General features: G+C 41.3%; 1 protein-coding gene across 3 annotated transcripts in view; it reads left to right on the top strand.

The window, feature by feature from the left end:
• The window catches only part of Cdkal1 (CDK5 regulatory subunit associated protein 1 like 1), a 633,981-nt gene that overhangs the window by 211,392 nt on the left and 405,245 nt on the right, over positions 1-17,344 (top strand). For all 3 annotated transcript variants that reach the window (XM_057788043.1, XM_057788042.1, XM_057788044.1), the window contains exon 9: positions 12,788-12,891. In XM_057788043.1, the coding sequence (XP_057644026.1) occupies positions 12,788-12,891 (104 nt within the window). The remainder of the gene's footprint in view (positions 1-12,787; positions 12,892-17,344) is intronic.

Raw genomic sequence — 17,344 nt, 5'->3', positions numbered from 1 at the left:
GCTAAATTGTGTAGTATTTAGTTTTTAGCTGCAAAATTAGAATAATGACCTTGATGGGTTTATGTATGAAGATTTTCATATCTGTTTCTTTTTCTTTTGATTTCCCACAAATTCAGAAGCTTAAGCAGTTCTCTATTCAGGCCCTTCTGCAGGGCCTTTGCTGTGCGCCTACTCTGTAATTTTTGTGATTGATGCAGGGCTGTGCTCATTCTTTCTGCCTTGTGTGACCTAACACCAAGCATTCAGAAAGTTGGCAACTAGAAAAAATGCAAATATGAAAGATTTTCCCAGAGCTGGATGTGGGGGAACACAGCTGTCTTCTTAGCTGAGCAAGGAGGTCCCTGAGTTTTAGGCCAGCCTGGGCTACACAGTGGGACTCTTTGTCTCCAGAAATTGTTTTCATTGTTAAAGAGGGTCTAAAATTTAGTTGTTTCTTTATGGTTCCTGATGGATGTTAGTAGATACATTGGTTATTCGGTCAGTGTGTCTCTACTCAAAATTTTTCACTGTACCCCCCTGTGTCACAGTCTCTAGAACAAAAATGTTCCATGTTAAGCATAAAGCAGTATCTCCCTAGGAATGCTCAGTACATTTCCTTGATAGGAATTTTGTCCAGTGTGCTTTCCTGGGCTACTAGTAGTTTCTTTGTGAATGCTGAGGGCCACCTGACTTTGGTTGAGGGTACTTGCCAGACTCACCATTCATTGGACAAAGGAGTGGAATGTTTGCATGAGCCATGCTGTGCACCCTGGGACAGGTGCTGACAGGTTACTTTGACCTTTCTAGACTACATGAGAGAAAAGTAGATCTTTGATCAAAATCTCTCCCTCCCTCCCTCCCTCCCTCCCTCCCTCCCTCCCTCCCTCCCTCCCTCCCTCCTTTCCTCCCTCCCTCCCTCCCTCCTTTCCTCCCTCCCTCCCTCCCTCCCTCCCTCCTTTCCTCCCTCCCTCCCTCCGTCCTTTCCTCCCTCCCTCCCTCCCCTTCTCTCTCTCTCTCTGTAAAAGGGTTAGATTAATTGCTGGATGGAATCTGGCCAAATTTCTCTCAGACAACCAAACACATCTCAGTATAACTTTACAGCCCGCACTCAATCTTTCGTCTTATTTATTTATTTGTTTAAAGTGATTTTATTGCTTGAGCACACAGGACTGAGTTATGTGTCTAGACCAGAGAGCGAGGAGGACAAGGGAAAGAAACAGATGAGAAACCAGGATTAGTACCTACTCGTCCCTGCTAACAGAGCTGCAATTCCAAGTACTAAGATCGACACAATGCAGATAATTTTACCAAACCGGTGAGAATACAGAGTGAGTTGGTAGTACTCAAACCTGGTGGTTAGTGACAGTGCTCACTCAGACATACAAGGAAGAACTGGACAGTATCACACCTGAATACCCTCACCTGCACACATTCCTTAGTAAAACATGGCCTTCAGAGATATCACACTACCACTCCAGAAGAGGAACACTCAGAGTCAAATCCTGTTCAAGCTCAGGATCTCAGGGTGGTCCTGGTCCCTGTCTCAGGTCTGTAGTAATGCTTTATGGTCACGAAATGTTTAGTTAAAGAGTTCCTCATTCATGTCTGTCCATAATGCTGGAGCAAGCATAGCAGTGGTTACAGTTAGAGCTCTCACTTTCAAGGAAGCGTAGTAGGAAACGATAGCAGTGGTCATGGATTTGAGAGAGTTTTGGAGGAACTGGGGCAAGGAGAGGAAGACATGGACATGGTGAAAATCAATATTGGCGTGAGAGTCTCGGAAAAAAGAAACACAATACTCGTGAAGCAGAAATGAACTTCCTGCCCCACTGCCAAACTCCAGCCGAAGGACCTCTTCAGTGGATACAGCTGTGGTCCCCTGTGCCGCTTCACCATCAAGTTTCTCCCACCTAAACAATGGAACTTGGACCCCTTGCACACAGGATGCCTCCAAAGCAGATGAAGATGCACTGTGTACCAGGAGCCCTGCTTCCTTAACCTTGCATTAACAACTTCCTTCCCTTGGCCTTTTCATTGGGCCAGCTGTTGAAAAGACACCAAATTTGCTTCCTCAGGCTTCTGTCTTCAAAGTAAATGATGGAAAAAGAGGATAGAAGAGGCCACTTCAGCATGTTGTGTGACAGAATTGTTAGGGAACTTATGTCCTTCTCTTGGATGTCTTCAAGATTTAAGGTAGAATCAGGAATTAGCAGCAGGAAAAGAAAAGCCTTGCAATAAACCAAACAGATGAATCTCTTACAAAGCCTCTGTGAAGGGCAGGAATTCCATTATCATATTACCAACAGTACTGTGTTCACATGCTATCACAAAAGTGTTTGTATAATATATATAATATGTAGATAAAAGGAAAAGCAGCACCACTCAGGCAATGAAACAGAAACTGAGGTTATGCTGTGTCGAATTAGATGCCTGAATAGCTGTAAAGAAATAGAGCAGGAGGGATCCAGGTCTGTCATACTGCAGGCTTGCCTGCCACCAGATACCTGCGTCAGCCTTAAACAGAAGGGTTGTCACCACCTCCTAGTAAGTTCATCCCAACTGACTAATCTCAAAAATGTTTTTTGTTTTTTTGTTTTTCCTGTCTCTATGTGTTAGTTACTTTTTGCTTACTGAGATAAAACACCAAACCAAGGCAAGTTGCAGGAGAAAGACTTTCTTTGGACTTTTGATTCAAAGTCGTCCATGATGGCAGAGCAAAGGCATGGTGACATGAGCAGAAAGCTGGGGGCTTACATCTTGACCCACAGCAGATATTAAAGAGAGCAAACTGCAGATGTTGTGTGGCTTTGAAACCCCAGCCTGCTTCCGATGACATATTTCCTCCAGCAAGGCCACACCTCCTAGACCTTCCTAAACAACACCACCAACTCAGCACCAAGTATTCAGATACCTGATGCTATGGCGAACATCTCTTACAAAGCACCATGTAGGGTGTGCTGGAAATGAACACAGTTTCTTGCACAGTTGGCAAATACTCTACCATGGAGATATACTCTAACCCCAACATTTGAGTTCTTCAATTGACTTACTTCTCTTATCTGAAATATATTTTTCCTTTTCTAGACTTAATATTTCTAAAGCTATCAGTCTTTATAAATGATTGAATTAGTTACTTCATGGGGTCATTAAAAAGATTTATTTATTTTTGTGTGCACGACTGTTTGCCTTTGTGTATATGTGTATATCACATGTGTGTTTGGTGCCCTAAGAGGTCAGGTGTTTGGACCCTCTGGAACTGGAGTTCCATATGGTTGTGAGGTTCCATGTGGGTTACTGGGAACCAAATCTTGGGTCCTCTACAAGAGCAGCTAGTGCTCTTAGTTCCTGAGCCATCTCTCCAGCCCCAGAGAGAGTGTTTTTAAAATTCACCCTAACCTCCTTCCCTAGAACTACTCCTACCAAAGGGCTGAAAGGGAAGCACTCTTCTCACGCGCCTTGTCTCTCGTGCCTGGGGCTATCGGCACGCTAGCCAGGGTCTGGACAGCCCAGAGCTTCAGCGTCATTGTGTCTCTCTGGTAATGGTGTGTGTCCTGGCTCTGCTTTATGTCATTAGTTCAGAAAGTAGAGATCCTAGTTGAGGTTTATAATTTTCAGTATTTCTTTTCCAGCCCTGTCCTCCTGGCGTATATGTTGAGGTGTAAATGCCAGGATGCTGCATCCATGCTAGGCTTTGTCTTCTGTTTTCTGTTTGAAGTCCTCATCTCTATTCCTCATAAAATTACGACTTTATATTCTTACATGTTAGACATGTATCTGAAGTAAGCTTTCTTGTTTCAATGCTCTTGAAATGTAACAATTTCCTGTCTTTCTCAGGATGTTTTGACCCATGTTAGAACAATAGCTTTTATCGTAGGCGCTCAAATGGGGCACCTGGTAAATAGTGTAGACTTAGTTCCAAGCAGTGTTTCCTGTGGATTTCACCTTGGCAGAGATCAGGCTATAGAGCTGCCGAGGAGGCAAAGGCAGTCGTTCTCGCTGTTTCTTCTTTGAAGCTGTAGCTGGAGGTCTGTTCTTCAGAGCAACGGATTGATATGTTTAGCATGCGGCTCAGTGGGATCTTCGTAACCCTGGGTCAGTCTTTGCTGACGATTGTTTCCCTTATGTTGACCTTAGAATATCTGTGAGTGTAGCTATCAAGTTTTCAGTGCTGGGAATTCACAAGAAATAAATGCTGTTTCTCATTTAATCATTGGGTTTATCTCCACCATATGTAGCAGCAGCACCACTGGAAGTATTTATGGAAGCATGTCCTGTTTGTATTCTTAATCTTCAGTAAATCTAGTAATCTGGCCAGGTGTCTGCACCTAAAGAGAAAGCCAAGCCCCAAACAAGCAATCACACAGAACAAGAGTTTTGGGTAGAAGTGGGAAAGTCTGTCTCTCTCTCTCTCTCTCTCTCTGTCTCTCTCTGTCTCTCTCGCTCCTCTCTCTCTGTCTCTCTCTCTGTGCATGTGCACGCTTGTGTGCAAGTATGTGTACAGATGTTCTTGTGTGTGTAATCATGGATTTGTCCATTCTGCTATGCCCAACCCCGAGTTACTCCATGAAAAAATTTTAAGGGTGTTTGTGTCTTGTTTTTAAGTGTGACAGTATTCCATTGGCCTCAGGGTTTTGTTGGACTTGAGACTCTTGAAAGAATGTGAAAGTGTTATCCATTCTATAGGAACCACACATCAAATTTCTGTCCCACCCCTGGCCGACAGCATGTGATGTGGTACTTTGGGGAGGCAGAACAGCAGCAGTGGTGAGCCAGAACTTCCAGCTCCATGCAATAGTTGCTGTTGCTGTGGTCATGAAACCATTTCCCAGGAAGTAAGCCATGAGTTACACATAGAGAACATGGACAGCTCACCTGGCATTATCTCTGATACATATGAGTGATATTCATTCTTCACTCCACCAGTTGATATATTTGCTAAGCAGGGTAGTACTCAGTTGAGCAGAGATGTTTTCTTGACATTTTTTTCTGTGCATTTTAAATTCTGAAGATTTTTCTAGACTTTTTTTTAATTGAGAGTGAACGCCGAGAGGTCTGGCGCTTAATAAAAGGAATCCGACACTAGCTCAGAACTAGGAAATATACAGGTATTTATTAATAGATAAAACTTACAAATCAGGATTATCTGCATGATCGATGGATAAAGATGAGATCCAAACAAACTGAACCAGCGAAACCGGGGTCCAGGGGGGAAAGGCAGAGAGGAAAAGGACTGGATGCGTTTCCACATCCAGTTAAGTAGTCTATGAGGCCACGCCCCAGTAGGCAGGTAGTTGTTAGCTATACACCTTCCTGCAGCAGTTGAGCTCTACATTTTTCTCTGCTCCCCTCCCTGCCTCTCTCCTCCCCTTCAACCCCTCCCATGGTCCCCATGCTCCCAATTTACTAAGGAGATCTTGTCTTTTTCTACTTCCCATGTAGAATAGGTCCAATGTATGTTTCTCTTAGGGTCCTCATTTTCTTCTAGGTTTTGGGGATTGTGATTTTTAGGCTGGTTTTCTTTGCTTTATGTTTAAAAACCACTTATGAGTGAGTACATGTGATATTTGTCTTTCTGGGTCTGAGTTACCTCACTCAAAAATCTTTTCTAGCTCCATCTATTTGCCTGCAAATGTCATGATCTTATTTTTTTCTGCTGTGTAGTACTCCATTGTGTTTTTCTAGACTTATAAGGCAAACTTGGGGATACGATAAAGAATGTTCTGTAGAAATAGGATCCAGAGACCTTGCTGGTTCTATGTTGGTCTCTGGAGAGTTAAGAAATGTAAGGAAAATATAATGAGTGTCTTGAAACTATATGTGTACACTTGTGTTTTAGTATTATTTTATTTTTGTATTTTGCTTTTTTTTTCTTTTCAATAGTAATAGTGGGTTCTAACACCCGCAGATAAGTGTAGTCCTCATCCAGTGTTATAAAGTAACTTCTCCTTTTGACAGACAGAGACCATTACAAAAAGCCACAACATTCAAATTGCAGGGATATGGAGCGCAGTCTATAACTCCTGTATTTCCTTTTAAGGCTCAGTAATCAAGTATGTGGTCTATTTTCGAGAAGGTTCCATGAGCTGCAGAGAAGAAGGTATATTCTTTCCTATTTGGGTGGAATGTTCTATAGATGTCTGTTAAGTCCATTTGATTCATTACCTCCCTTAATCCTCTTATTTCTCTGTTAGGTTTCTGTCTGATTGACCTGTCCATTGGTGAGAGAGGAGTGTTGAAATCTCCTACTATTAGTGTGTGTGGTTTGATGAGTGTCTTGAGTTTTAGTAATGTTTCTTTTACATAAGTGGGTGCTTTTATATTAGGGGCATAGATATTCAGGATTGAGACTTCATCCTGATGAATTGTTCCTGTTTTGAGTAAAAAATGTCCCTCTCCATCTCTTCTGATTGATTTTAGTTTGAAGTCAACTTTGTTAGAAATTAGTATGGCCACACCTGCTTGTTTCTTCTGGACTGGGACTGAATAAGCATGGGTTGAAACTAGATTCTCTGAACATGGCGGACAATGAAGGCTGATGTGAAGCCAAGGACAATGGCACTAGGTTTCGATCCTATTACATGAACTGGCTTTGTGGGAGCTTAGCCTGTTTGGAAGCTCACCTTCCTGGACCTAGATCGAAGTGGGAGGAACTTGGTCTTCCCGCAGGGCAGGGAATTTGGACTGCTCTTCAGTATCGAGAGGGAAAGAGAATGGAGTGGGGGGAGGAGAAGAGGAGTGGGGATAGGGGGAGGGGAGTGGGGGGGAGGGGGCAATATGTGGGAGGAGGGGGAGGGAAATGGGAAACGAGGAGCAGGTGGAAATTTTAATTAAAAAAGAATAAAAATAAATAAATAATAATAAAAAAATTTTAAAAAAAGCTCAGTAATCATTGTGGAATAGGAGTGGAGAGATTGTCAGAGGCAGGAGGAACAGGGAATTTGCTGTGAGATTGTGTCTCCTGGGAATGTCAGAAACTATACCCATGCCCCACCAACATGTCTGCCTAAATATGAGCTCAATGAGGACAACATACCTGCTAACATGGATGAAGGAAACACCACAAGCTTTCAACCCTACACGAAGAACTATAGACAACTGGGGAGAGCTGAGGAAGGGAAAAATGGTCTGCTCTAGTGAAGACATACCAACTGGTTATCTAATACCGAATGGTCAGCCCTGAGAACATACATACCAGTAACATTATACATACTGAGCAGGCTGTCCTCGCATATTTATGTGTGTGTGCACACGTGCGTGCACACATGTGTATGTATGTATGCATATATATGTTTGTGTGTACATGTATAGCAACAGTTTGAAAAAGAACAATGAAGGAAATATGGGAGAGTTCAGAGGGAAGAAGAGGAAGGCGGATATGGTGCAGTCTCAAACAATGAAAGAAGTAGTTTAAAAACTAGTAGTGGCAGCACAGGCTAGTTTAACTTTAGAGGAGGTTCTTGTTGCCACACATGGTGTCTTCTGTCTCCCTATGTAGTTCTTACTGAGGACTTTCCTGCTTAGCACATCTCTGAATGAGAGTGATGATGTGCAGTCTCCAGAAGCATCATTGCTAGTATTTTAGAGGTGTGCAAGGACTGTGCTAAAGGTGGTGGCCCACGGTAAAACTTGCTACGTGCTTTTGAAGACAACTCCAAGGTCTTTATTTATATGTGTATATGTGTGGTGTGTAGATCCATGGGCACATGTAAAGACTGGAGGAGGTGTCTTATTTTATAAGACTCTTCCTTGTTTCTCTGAGCCGGTATCCTTCATGAACCTGGAGCAAGGCTGGTGGCCCAAATCTTCCTGTCTCCACCCTGCCACACTGTCTAGTTTATAGTTGCACGGGTGGCCACACCTAGCTTTTTACATAAGTGTTGAGGATTTGAACTTAAATTCCCCATTGTTGTGCAGCAAGGGCTCTTACTCAGGAAGGCATCTCACCAACTCCATCTGTGAGGCTTTTAAAGGCTCTTACAATTAGTATGTATTCTTACAGAGAGTTATTTTTCAGGTCATTAGAGCAGTACAGGATGCAATTCATACTTTGGGAATTTCTGATGAGATGAATTGGGTCTAGGACTGGGGTTATAATAGCACAAGCTTAAAGTATTTGAGGTCTTGGGTGTGATGTCCAGCATCAAAGAAAGAAAGGAGGGAAGAAGAAATCGAGTCTGACTTGGCTCTGTGTAGCTTTGGGCACACTTTATAATTCCTTTGAGCTTCAGTTTCCTTTATGAAAGATCCAGATAATGCCTCTTGCATCTTTATTATGTAAAATGCCTAACTTAGTATCTGGCAAGCTTGCAGCAGTCCTCTCTTGTGGTTATTAGATGCCATTCCTACCGAAATCATTTTAAAGGTCTTGAATTTTATGGGGATTGATGGGTACTGGCCATAAGAATAATCCTTTCAGGTAAAAGGAACGGAGATGAAATCTTTGGAAGTGAAAATCCATTAATTCAGCCATCTGAAGCAAAGAATGGAGATAATAGGGATGGGGTAAGGGGAATAGAGGTGCAATCTGTATAATGTAATTTTTAGCACACAAGAGAGGGAAGTCCGGAAAGGGCACAATGGAACATGATACTGAGTTATCCTGAAAACTCAGCCTTTTGGAGAGAATGGGGAGTCAGTGATGAGTGTGTAAGTTATCTGCTCTGGTGGGAGAGATGGTTTCAGAAAGCTGAAGACTTCCTGATTCTGCAGACTCACTTCTGCTGTGTTTCCGGCACTCCATTTTCCTTTGCTTTGGGTTTCAGCCTTGCCAAATAGGCATCTTTTTGTTGCCTGAAGAGTTCATCATTCTGCTGATTGCATCTCGTCTGTTTGCTTAACAGTTCAAATACTTGATTCTTTTCCCTTGGAAAAATCCTTTAAGATCCCAACAAGGAGGCACAGTTGGTGCTGTTTACCAACATGGTCTGTTTCAGCCTATATCCTGTGAACAGTTTGTTTCTTGGATTTTTCTTTTTCTGTTGCATGATGATAGCTCAGTACAGAATGCTCTTGCCCAGGTAAAGTGGCTTTTCCAATCCTTAGCTCTCTCACACACTTGAAGCTTCTAAAAAGATTTTATACTCTACTAACTGATTAAGAATAAGGTAGGATTAAAGTAGGTAGAGCAACTACAATGCCCTATTTTAGTAATTAATACTTCAGTCTTAATGCTTTATTCTCAAATATGTTTTGCATATCCACATTTATTCTCGACCAAGAAACAAAGAGAAGCGGGAACTTAAGTCATATTAGGTTTATCACTCTGTCCCCTCTTCATGAGAAACAGATACTATGGGATATGTTTTGGAGTGTGACTATGGTTTCTAAATTATTACAGAACTTATAGTATCTAATGTTTTTGAAAAGACTATGCTGTTGGGCTTTGTTTTCATTTGCTTCTCATTGTATAGTATTGAGTCAGTATATTATCATGTGTTCTAATCTTTTGGAATATCATGATTTTTGAACCTTCATTGTTGTTTCATTTGTTTAGTTTATGTAGTCTAAAAATATTCTACTGCATATGTTCTCCCAGGCTCTGGGGTTGCAGTGCTGAGTTCAATCTAATCTCTGCTCTTGAGCCTGTCAGTGTTTCTTGGCCAACGGCCAGCTCACACATGTGTAGGTGTGTTGGGCTTTCTCTTCTGTCACCACAGCCAGGGTCTTTGCAGGGTTTCCTGCATCCTTGCAGCTCAGTGGCGACCTCAGTTTGGTTTTGGCTTTTAGCAGTTAGCCTTCAAAGATCTTTTGTTTTCTGACAGTTGAAGAAACTGGCTCAGAGTTCCTACTCTTGGACAGTTGTTTAATTGCTTAAGGACAATTAACGGTCTATCATGAATTCCTTTATTTTAAAGGAGCTTTGAAGTGTCAAAATTATTGCTCAGCACAGGTCCTGGTGACTGCAAAAACAAAACAAAAAACTGTTTTGAAACATCAAAAAAAAAAAAAAAACCTCATTCTTTTCTGCTTTGGCACTGCGTTTTGTCTCTCTAACAGACCCCTCCTATTAGTTAGACATAAGACTGCTGCCCGAGTTGGTCCTGTTGTGTGCTTCCAGAAGTGTGCACTTTAGAATTATTAAGTTTAAGGTTGCTATCATTAGTAAGCTTTTGTTTTTGTGTTGACAGATGAGAACGAGTCTGTCTTATGCTTTGAAAATGTAGGGTCTGAAAATGCCTCCTGCACAGCTTGGGGAAGCAGCCGAGAGAAGGGCTCTCTGCCTTCCTAATGGAGGATTTCTACTTCCTGGCCCTTTTGACTACTAGGAACGTTTTGTTATATTACTTATTTCCACTTTTAGCACATTTTCATAGGCTGGCTTTTGTGGAGAGGCTGTGCTTCTACCATTATTGAGTAATTATTTGCTTTATTTTATTTTATTTTTGGGGTTTTCTTCGAGACAGGGTTTCTCTGTAGCTTTGGAGCCTGTCCTGGAACTAGCTCTTGTTAATTTTAAGCCAGGCCATTCTCAGGGCATCTTTTCTGCAGAGTTTGGCATACCTGTCACCTGGTAATCTAAACTTAATACAGTTCCTGGTGTTAACACTAGTTGCACAAAACACCCTAGTGGCCAACAGTAGAAACTTTTCTACATGGTTTACCTGTATCAATTCACCTGCGTTTTGTTTTAAACACTACTTTCTCTTTTTTTCTTCCCATTTTCCCTTCCCTACCCTTTCCTCTGACGTCGTATCCCATAAGGAGCAACCCTAATCGGAGGTCTTAGTGGCTTCTCTCAAGATGGCCCTTGGGCTTCTCAGTGCCCTTTATCTGGACGGAACAAAGAAAGGAGAGCAGGTTTCCTGAAGTAACGTTAAAGCTTAGAGTGGCAACTTGTCTGGGACAGTGCTGGTTTCAGCGAATGACAGCCAGAGGGGAATCCCAGAGCCGTGGGAGTGTTTGAGGAAAAGTAAGAGAGCACAGTGGCCTCCCAGTGTACCCAGCACAGCACTGGGAATTGAGTTCCAGAACTTGGAGCAGAATAAGTCATATGAGGTGACACATTCTGCCATAGACTCAGCAAGAAGATGAGAAACAGAAAACAGACAACAGCAGGAACGCAGCGAACAAGCATGGGCCAGCCCAGACAGGAAGCCTGATTGCAGGGCCCTCAAATCTAAAGCAGAGAAGTACATATTTTAAACAAATGGTTTTATGTAGCAGAATAATCACTGTCAAATTCTGCTGCATTCCCTTAGCTCCTGCTGCACTGCACGAGGACCGTCTTTCTTCCTGTGTATGTATATGTAGCGAGGATGCTTTCTGTTGTTGTTTTGGGTGCTTGTTTTTTGTTTGTGATACTGGAATTCTGGAAGTGGAAACCAAGGCCTCATTTCTGCTAAACAAAGCTCTGCCACCCCACCCCAGGGATGCCTGATGCACATTTGTTCCAGGACATATTCATACATAGAGTTGACATCTAGCACGGTGGAATTTGAACCTGAGCTGTTCTCTAACTTTGGGCTATTCACTTGTCTGACTTTTTGAGGTCGATTCCCATTCTGTGTGGTGGACATTGTTAATAATATGCTCTGCACCTCCCCATCCCCCACCCCCACTGTACAGACAAGGCTAAAGGAGCTCCTGTGTGCCTACACTAACATTTTTCCTCAGTCAGGGAACAGAAGGGTTATCCTCTCTGTACAGCACAGCTAAGCATCATTCTTCTAACATTATAGAAGGCCCTCAATTGTTAAACTAAATGTAAAGTACTTGGGAGGAACAGTGTTGAAACGTCACGATCAGTGGTTGGTTAAATAGTAAAACACCTTTCAAAGCATACATGTTTCTGTTCCCTAGAATTACATGCACAACTATCAGACATCAAGCTTATTGTTGGCTTAACTACTAAGGAGAGTGATTCATATATTTTTCACAGTTATATACCAGTACAATCATCTTGGTAACATTTATCAAATTTTGTTTTTTTATAATATGAAAATTTAAAGCATTTGTGTAATAATGATCTCTTGAGGGCCTTGTTCCTTAGAGTGGATACTGAATCACTGAGGACAGACAACTTCTATTTTGTTCAGTGTTTTTAGATTTTTATCTTTTTATATATTAAAAATTGTCTTTTATTTGGTAATTTTATTTAAATTGTATTTCAAAACTGAAAGAACCAGTATTCTGGTGTGGACAGGTAACTTCTTACCCGTGCCTGAGCACTGCTGGGCCATGAATCAGTTTTACATCTGCACAGCTACCCTTGTCATCTTGTTTGTTTTCTCTTCCAGGGTAGCTCCCAGAATGCTCACAGCAGCATCTTAATATTCTGAAATTTTCCAAAAGTCTCCACTTTTATAAAAATGCTGTTCCCTGTTCATTTAATGTTAAGTCATTAATTAAAAGTTCAGTGGCTAAGCTAATATTCCTTAAAAGCTGCATATAAGTAATACTAAAAAATTTCTAGTTATTTGATGGCCAAATAAATACTGGTAGTTTACAAAAACTGGGCGCTTTGTGTTGGCTTTCCTTTGATTAATCATGGGGTTTATAAACTTGGGTTCGCATAGATACATGTGTTTAATCATCTAAAATATTTATAAACTTTGCTTCTTGTACATTTGTGTGTTGAGGATAATCTGTGGCTTTCTGTGATCATTCTCTCTCAGATAAAAGTCACAAGGATTATCAGCTGTGCTCCTCATGGAGGTTAAATATGAATCATGTAGATAATTTATTTTGTATCTCATATAAATTAAGCAAATGTTACTAAAATGTCACTGCACTGTTTGTTTTGCCTGTCAGTTTATGTATGCCGCAACTTTAAGTTTTTGAGCCTCATTTATTGCTACCATTTGAACAGGTGTCTCAATGCTTGTACCTACTGCAAAACTAAACATGCCAGAGGAAACCTGGCCAGCTATCCCATTGATGAACTTGTAGAGAGAGCCGAGCAGTCCTTTCAAGGTAAGAGTTTCTAGGATTATGTGTGAAGTCAGTCGCCTTAAGAAGTCATATTCATCTTCTAAGCAATTCTGCTTTTAAAATGGTTCAAGTTTCTTTAGCTGTCTGAAGCTTAATTGTGTCTCCTCAGCTAATAGAGGATAGTATCAGATTAATCATCCAAGCTGTGTTTATTTTAATTATGGTCCTGTATGACTTTTCCAGTCAATCACTCTCAGGTAAACAACACATTGCAGCACCACCCATATCTAGGTATAGAAAAGGGAAAATAGGGGAGGAATGAGTGAAAGAAATCAGTCAGTCAGTCAGTCAGTCAGTCAGTCCGTCAGTCAGCCATCATCTACACAGCTCTGGATTTTGTTCGGACTTTTGTGGGGTGAATAAGATACCACAGCTGGGCCCTGGGAGTAGTTGCGCTGGGCAGAGCCCTGAGAAGAACAGCCTGCCTGGCCCGTCCTTCCCTAGGAATCAGTGCCCCCTGCCCTCGGCGAATAGCAAGGCTTATCTTTAACATGAGTCATGGTTGTTTTGACACATAACTGCTTAAACCATGAACTTCCTCTTTTTTCTTTGTTTTTAATCTGTCTATATAACATGGTGTGTTTTTACACCCAACATGCAGAATGTCTGTTGTCTCCTCATCTTGTGGCTTAATAGTTACTGGCAATGAACTTTTCCTTTTAGCAAGTAACTTGGAAAACTGCATTCAGCACTTAAACCTGAATGTCACAATGTTTGCATTCCAAACACATTTCTTCATTCAGTCTATTTAAAGCTCTCATCAACAGGAATTTGGAATGTTTCGTGTAATAGAGAAAAACATACCCTTGGTTCATTTATTGACATAAAAGCCAACTTTTTAACCATTTGTTTTATCTTACTCCTTTGCCGTGTTCACATTCAACAGGTGCTGATAACAAGCAAAGGGAGGTTGTTAGGCTTTGGTTACACTGTGTTTTCTGTGTCAGTTTTGTTTGTTTGTTCTGAGGATCCCATGGAGATTGTCTTTTTTGCAGCAGGATTCCTGGAAGCAATTTTCAGAGGGGGCACACGTTTGGATAGAAACCTTCCCTATGCACTTGGTCATCTTGGCTGGCACTTTTGGCTGGTGCTTGCCTTTCCATGTGTCTGTTTGATGATGGGGATATCAAGTGTGTCTGATCTATGAACCAACCACTATAGTTGGAATTTTCTTTGGGCTGCCCACCGGCTCCCAAATAAAGACCTGGAGATTTATTATTAATTATAAACAACCTTAGCTTAGACTTGTTCCACCAGCTCTTTTAACTAACGTAACCTGTTCCTATCATCTACATTTTCCCTCGGGGCTTTTTCCCTTTCTTTCATTCTCTATGCCCTACTTTCCTGCTTCCTCTGTGTCTGGCTGGCTTATAGCGTCTTTTCCTTTTCTTTAATCCTCACGCCTAAATGCCTCCTCCTACTTACTTTCCCTGCCTGGAAGTTCCACCAATACCTCCTGTCTTGCTATTGGCCATTCAGTTGTTTATTAGATGAATCAGGTGCCTTTGGCAGGCAAGGTAAAACAGCAACACATCTTTACTTAATTCAACAAGTATGCCACAACATAAAGAAACACAGCACATTTTTTTTATATAATTAAACAAATGCAACACATCTTTGCACGGTTAAATATTCTGCAATGAACCACTGTTAATGGTAAGTTATAGGAGGCAGTACTTCTCAACATTATGAAATTCCACATACTTTTAAAAACCTATCTCATTTCACTTGAAAAAAAGGTGAAAAATATAAAGCAACAAAATGGCTATTTAAGCATAAAGAATTATCTTCATTTTTTTCATAATTGATCCTTACTGTTGATAGCATTGCATCATGACTTTATACGAACCCACTCATGTTTCATACATAATTTAAGAAAAGGAAACATGAATTTTAGAAATTGGTTAGGGAACTTTTGTAATTGCTTCCAGCTCAGCAATCTGATTTCTCTTCTGAGAAGCACAAGTCAGTTTCTTCTCTGGTTAGTTGGTAGTATCAGCTGTGCAGGACTGGGCTAGTGACTCAGCTTATCCAAGATTAGCAGCAGTTAGTGGCTGCTTATGAAGAAAGTTCCAGAAAATGGTGCCATTTTTGTCATTATTTATTTGTGTGTTATTTTTATTCTCAACTGGATTTTGGCACTGTAGGCTTCAAACTTATTGTCTTGGTATCGGTATCTTAAGTATTGAAGCTGGGACCCTGGGTCTTAGGTGGCTGAGTCATTTGACTGGCTTATGGCCTTGTTCCTGTAGCACTGCGGCCCTTCTACTTGCTAAGGGAATCACTGTGTGCAGGAGGGCTGCTGTAGGCAGTTTGGAGTTGAAACTCTGTCCAACCTCTCCAAGCTGCAGTTTCTCCTCGCTGCCAACTTAGCTTTATCTGTTGTAAGAATTCTAGACATGTGTAAGCTGCTGGCTGTGTGAAAAAGAATGAAGTAGATATGTTCCTTACAGTAAAGGCATTTCAAATGAATCCAAGAGGAGAAACCGAATTTTGGTAGAACATTGTAGCATCTGTTACAAAAGTAAATGACTGTGATCCAACCACAGGCTTTATTTTTGCTTTAAAATGTGTTTTATGAGAAAATTCTCTATAGATAAGTTATGTAATATGACAGTCACTTTTCATTTTCTAATTTAGAAAAATGCAAATTTTTGTCCCATCATAGGACATAGCTTTGCAAGGTGGCACCGTACGTACATTGATTAGGTAGCGTTGTTTGTTTCCGCAAAAAACGATGAAGCTTAGGGTCACATAGTATTCTAAAGTCTGCATTTTCAAACCACAAAAGATAATCTCACAGGCAGCATAATAGAAGAAATGTCACTTTTTTATTTCTACGTCTTATTTATTCTTTAATAACTCGTGTGTCTTTGAGCTACAACCATTCTACCATGATTTAGAAGGCTGACCCCACTATGGGCAACAATCGTGGGTCTGTGGCAAGTTTCTCAAAGATGAAATGTAAGTATGCTATCAGCGAACTCTGCTATCAGTACAGATACATTTCCTGTCCTTAAGATGGTGCTTTCCCTCCTCCCTGCCTCTCCTCTCCCTTGCCTTTCCCTCCTTTTCTTTCAGCCCCCCCCCCCCTTTTTGAGACAAGATCTTGCTGTTTAGGTCATTGAGCTTGCTATGTGGACCAGGCCTGGCTTCAACCCTGCTTCTGCCTACAGGGTGCTAGAATTACAGAGATGTGCCACCACAGCCTGTTTCTGTGGCCTTTTCTTTCTGTCCTTTTCTAATTTTGTTTAATGGCTTCTGTGTGCCAGTAATACAAATGATTTTTCTTTTGAAAAAAAACAACCTTGTGTAGACTAGTAGAAACCAGGTTTCCTCTTATGCAATAGAACATACGATAAGTATGTAAATTTCTCCCTAGTAGCATATTCATGGAATGTTTCATGTGTATAAAAAATCAATTTCCTGTCTCTGTAGTGAATGTGCATAACTACAGGCCACTGAAAAGCAGGTGGTACTCGGAAGAGAAAGTGCACGAGCCCGGGAACCATTCTGGATAAATGGCTCCTGAGTGTGGATTTGTCCCCACTCCATTCGCCTGCCGAAAGGGCGCCTGTTAACTTCTGAACAAGGCAGCGTTGAAGTCAAGACTCTGTCTCATAAACATCGGCCTTCATTTCTCTCGTACATAAAGTGTGTGCGTACTTAGTTGGTTTCTTAGTTGCTTTTCTTTTTTACACCCACTTTAGTCTTCTAGGTGTTTTTCAGTGACCCTTTTTACTTTCTCAGTGGTTTTCAGTTTTGAGAAAGGTCTGTATTTGTGTGTTGGGAAATTGTCCTCCCTACCTCCCCTCTGCTGAGTCAGGATTCTTTTTCTCTTTAATAAAATCATAGGGATTAGCTGTAGTTGTGGTCCTTGGGCTGGGATTGCTGGGTTCCTTGTAGCTGCATTTTTAGATATCTAGAAAAACATGTCAAGTAGTGACCAGGACTTTGTCGGGGCCAGATTGCATTCACAGGCTGCTGTTTTCCAGGATATTTGTATCGATTTTCTCCAGCAGCTAATCAATCAGTTTCAGTTGTGTTCTCGATGGAGCAAACCTTTGTGTGTGCGCAGGGTGAGTGGTGTGGAAACAGCGCCTTTCATTTCTGTCTCTGAATCAAAATGTGGGGATGATGGATGGGCTGTTTTCACAGTTATCGTGTGCTTTCTAGATCTCATTTGTGTGTTGCCTCCCCCGCCCCTTTCTGCCCTCATAAATCTGAAAAGCCCTCACAACGTAAGTGGCATTAACCAGTTACAGACATAATGTAAATTATGATGAAGCATTCAGAATAGGAAGACAATTTTTTGATGCCTAGTGATTTCAGGATTACTGTTGAAATTTTAAAAATCAAATTCCGAGCCGAAGGCTGGGAAAGAACACAGCCTGTTATGGTTAAGGTTAATGTGAAAAGCAAAGAGGAGACATTG

This window comes from Chionomys nivalis, chromosome 13 (genome assembly GCF_950005125.1).
Source record: "Chionomys nivalis chromosome 13, mChiNiv1.1, whole genome shotgun sequence".
Classification (NCBI taxonomy): domain Eukaryota; kingdom Metazoa; phylum Chordata; class Mammalia; order Rodentia; family Cricetidae; genus Chionomys; species Chionomys nivalis.
Note: the sequence above shows the minus strand (reverse complement) of the source record. Positions and strands in the feature narration are given on the sequence as shown.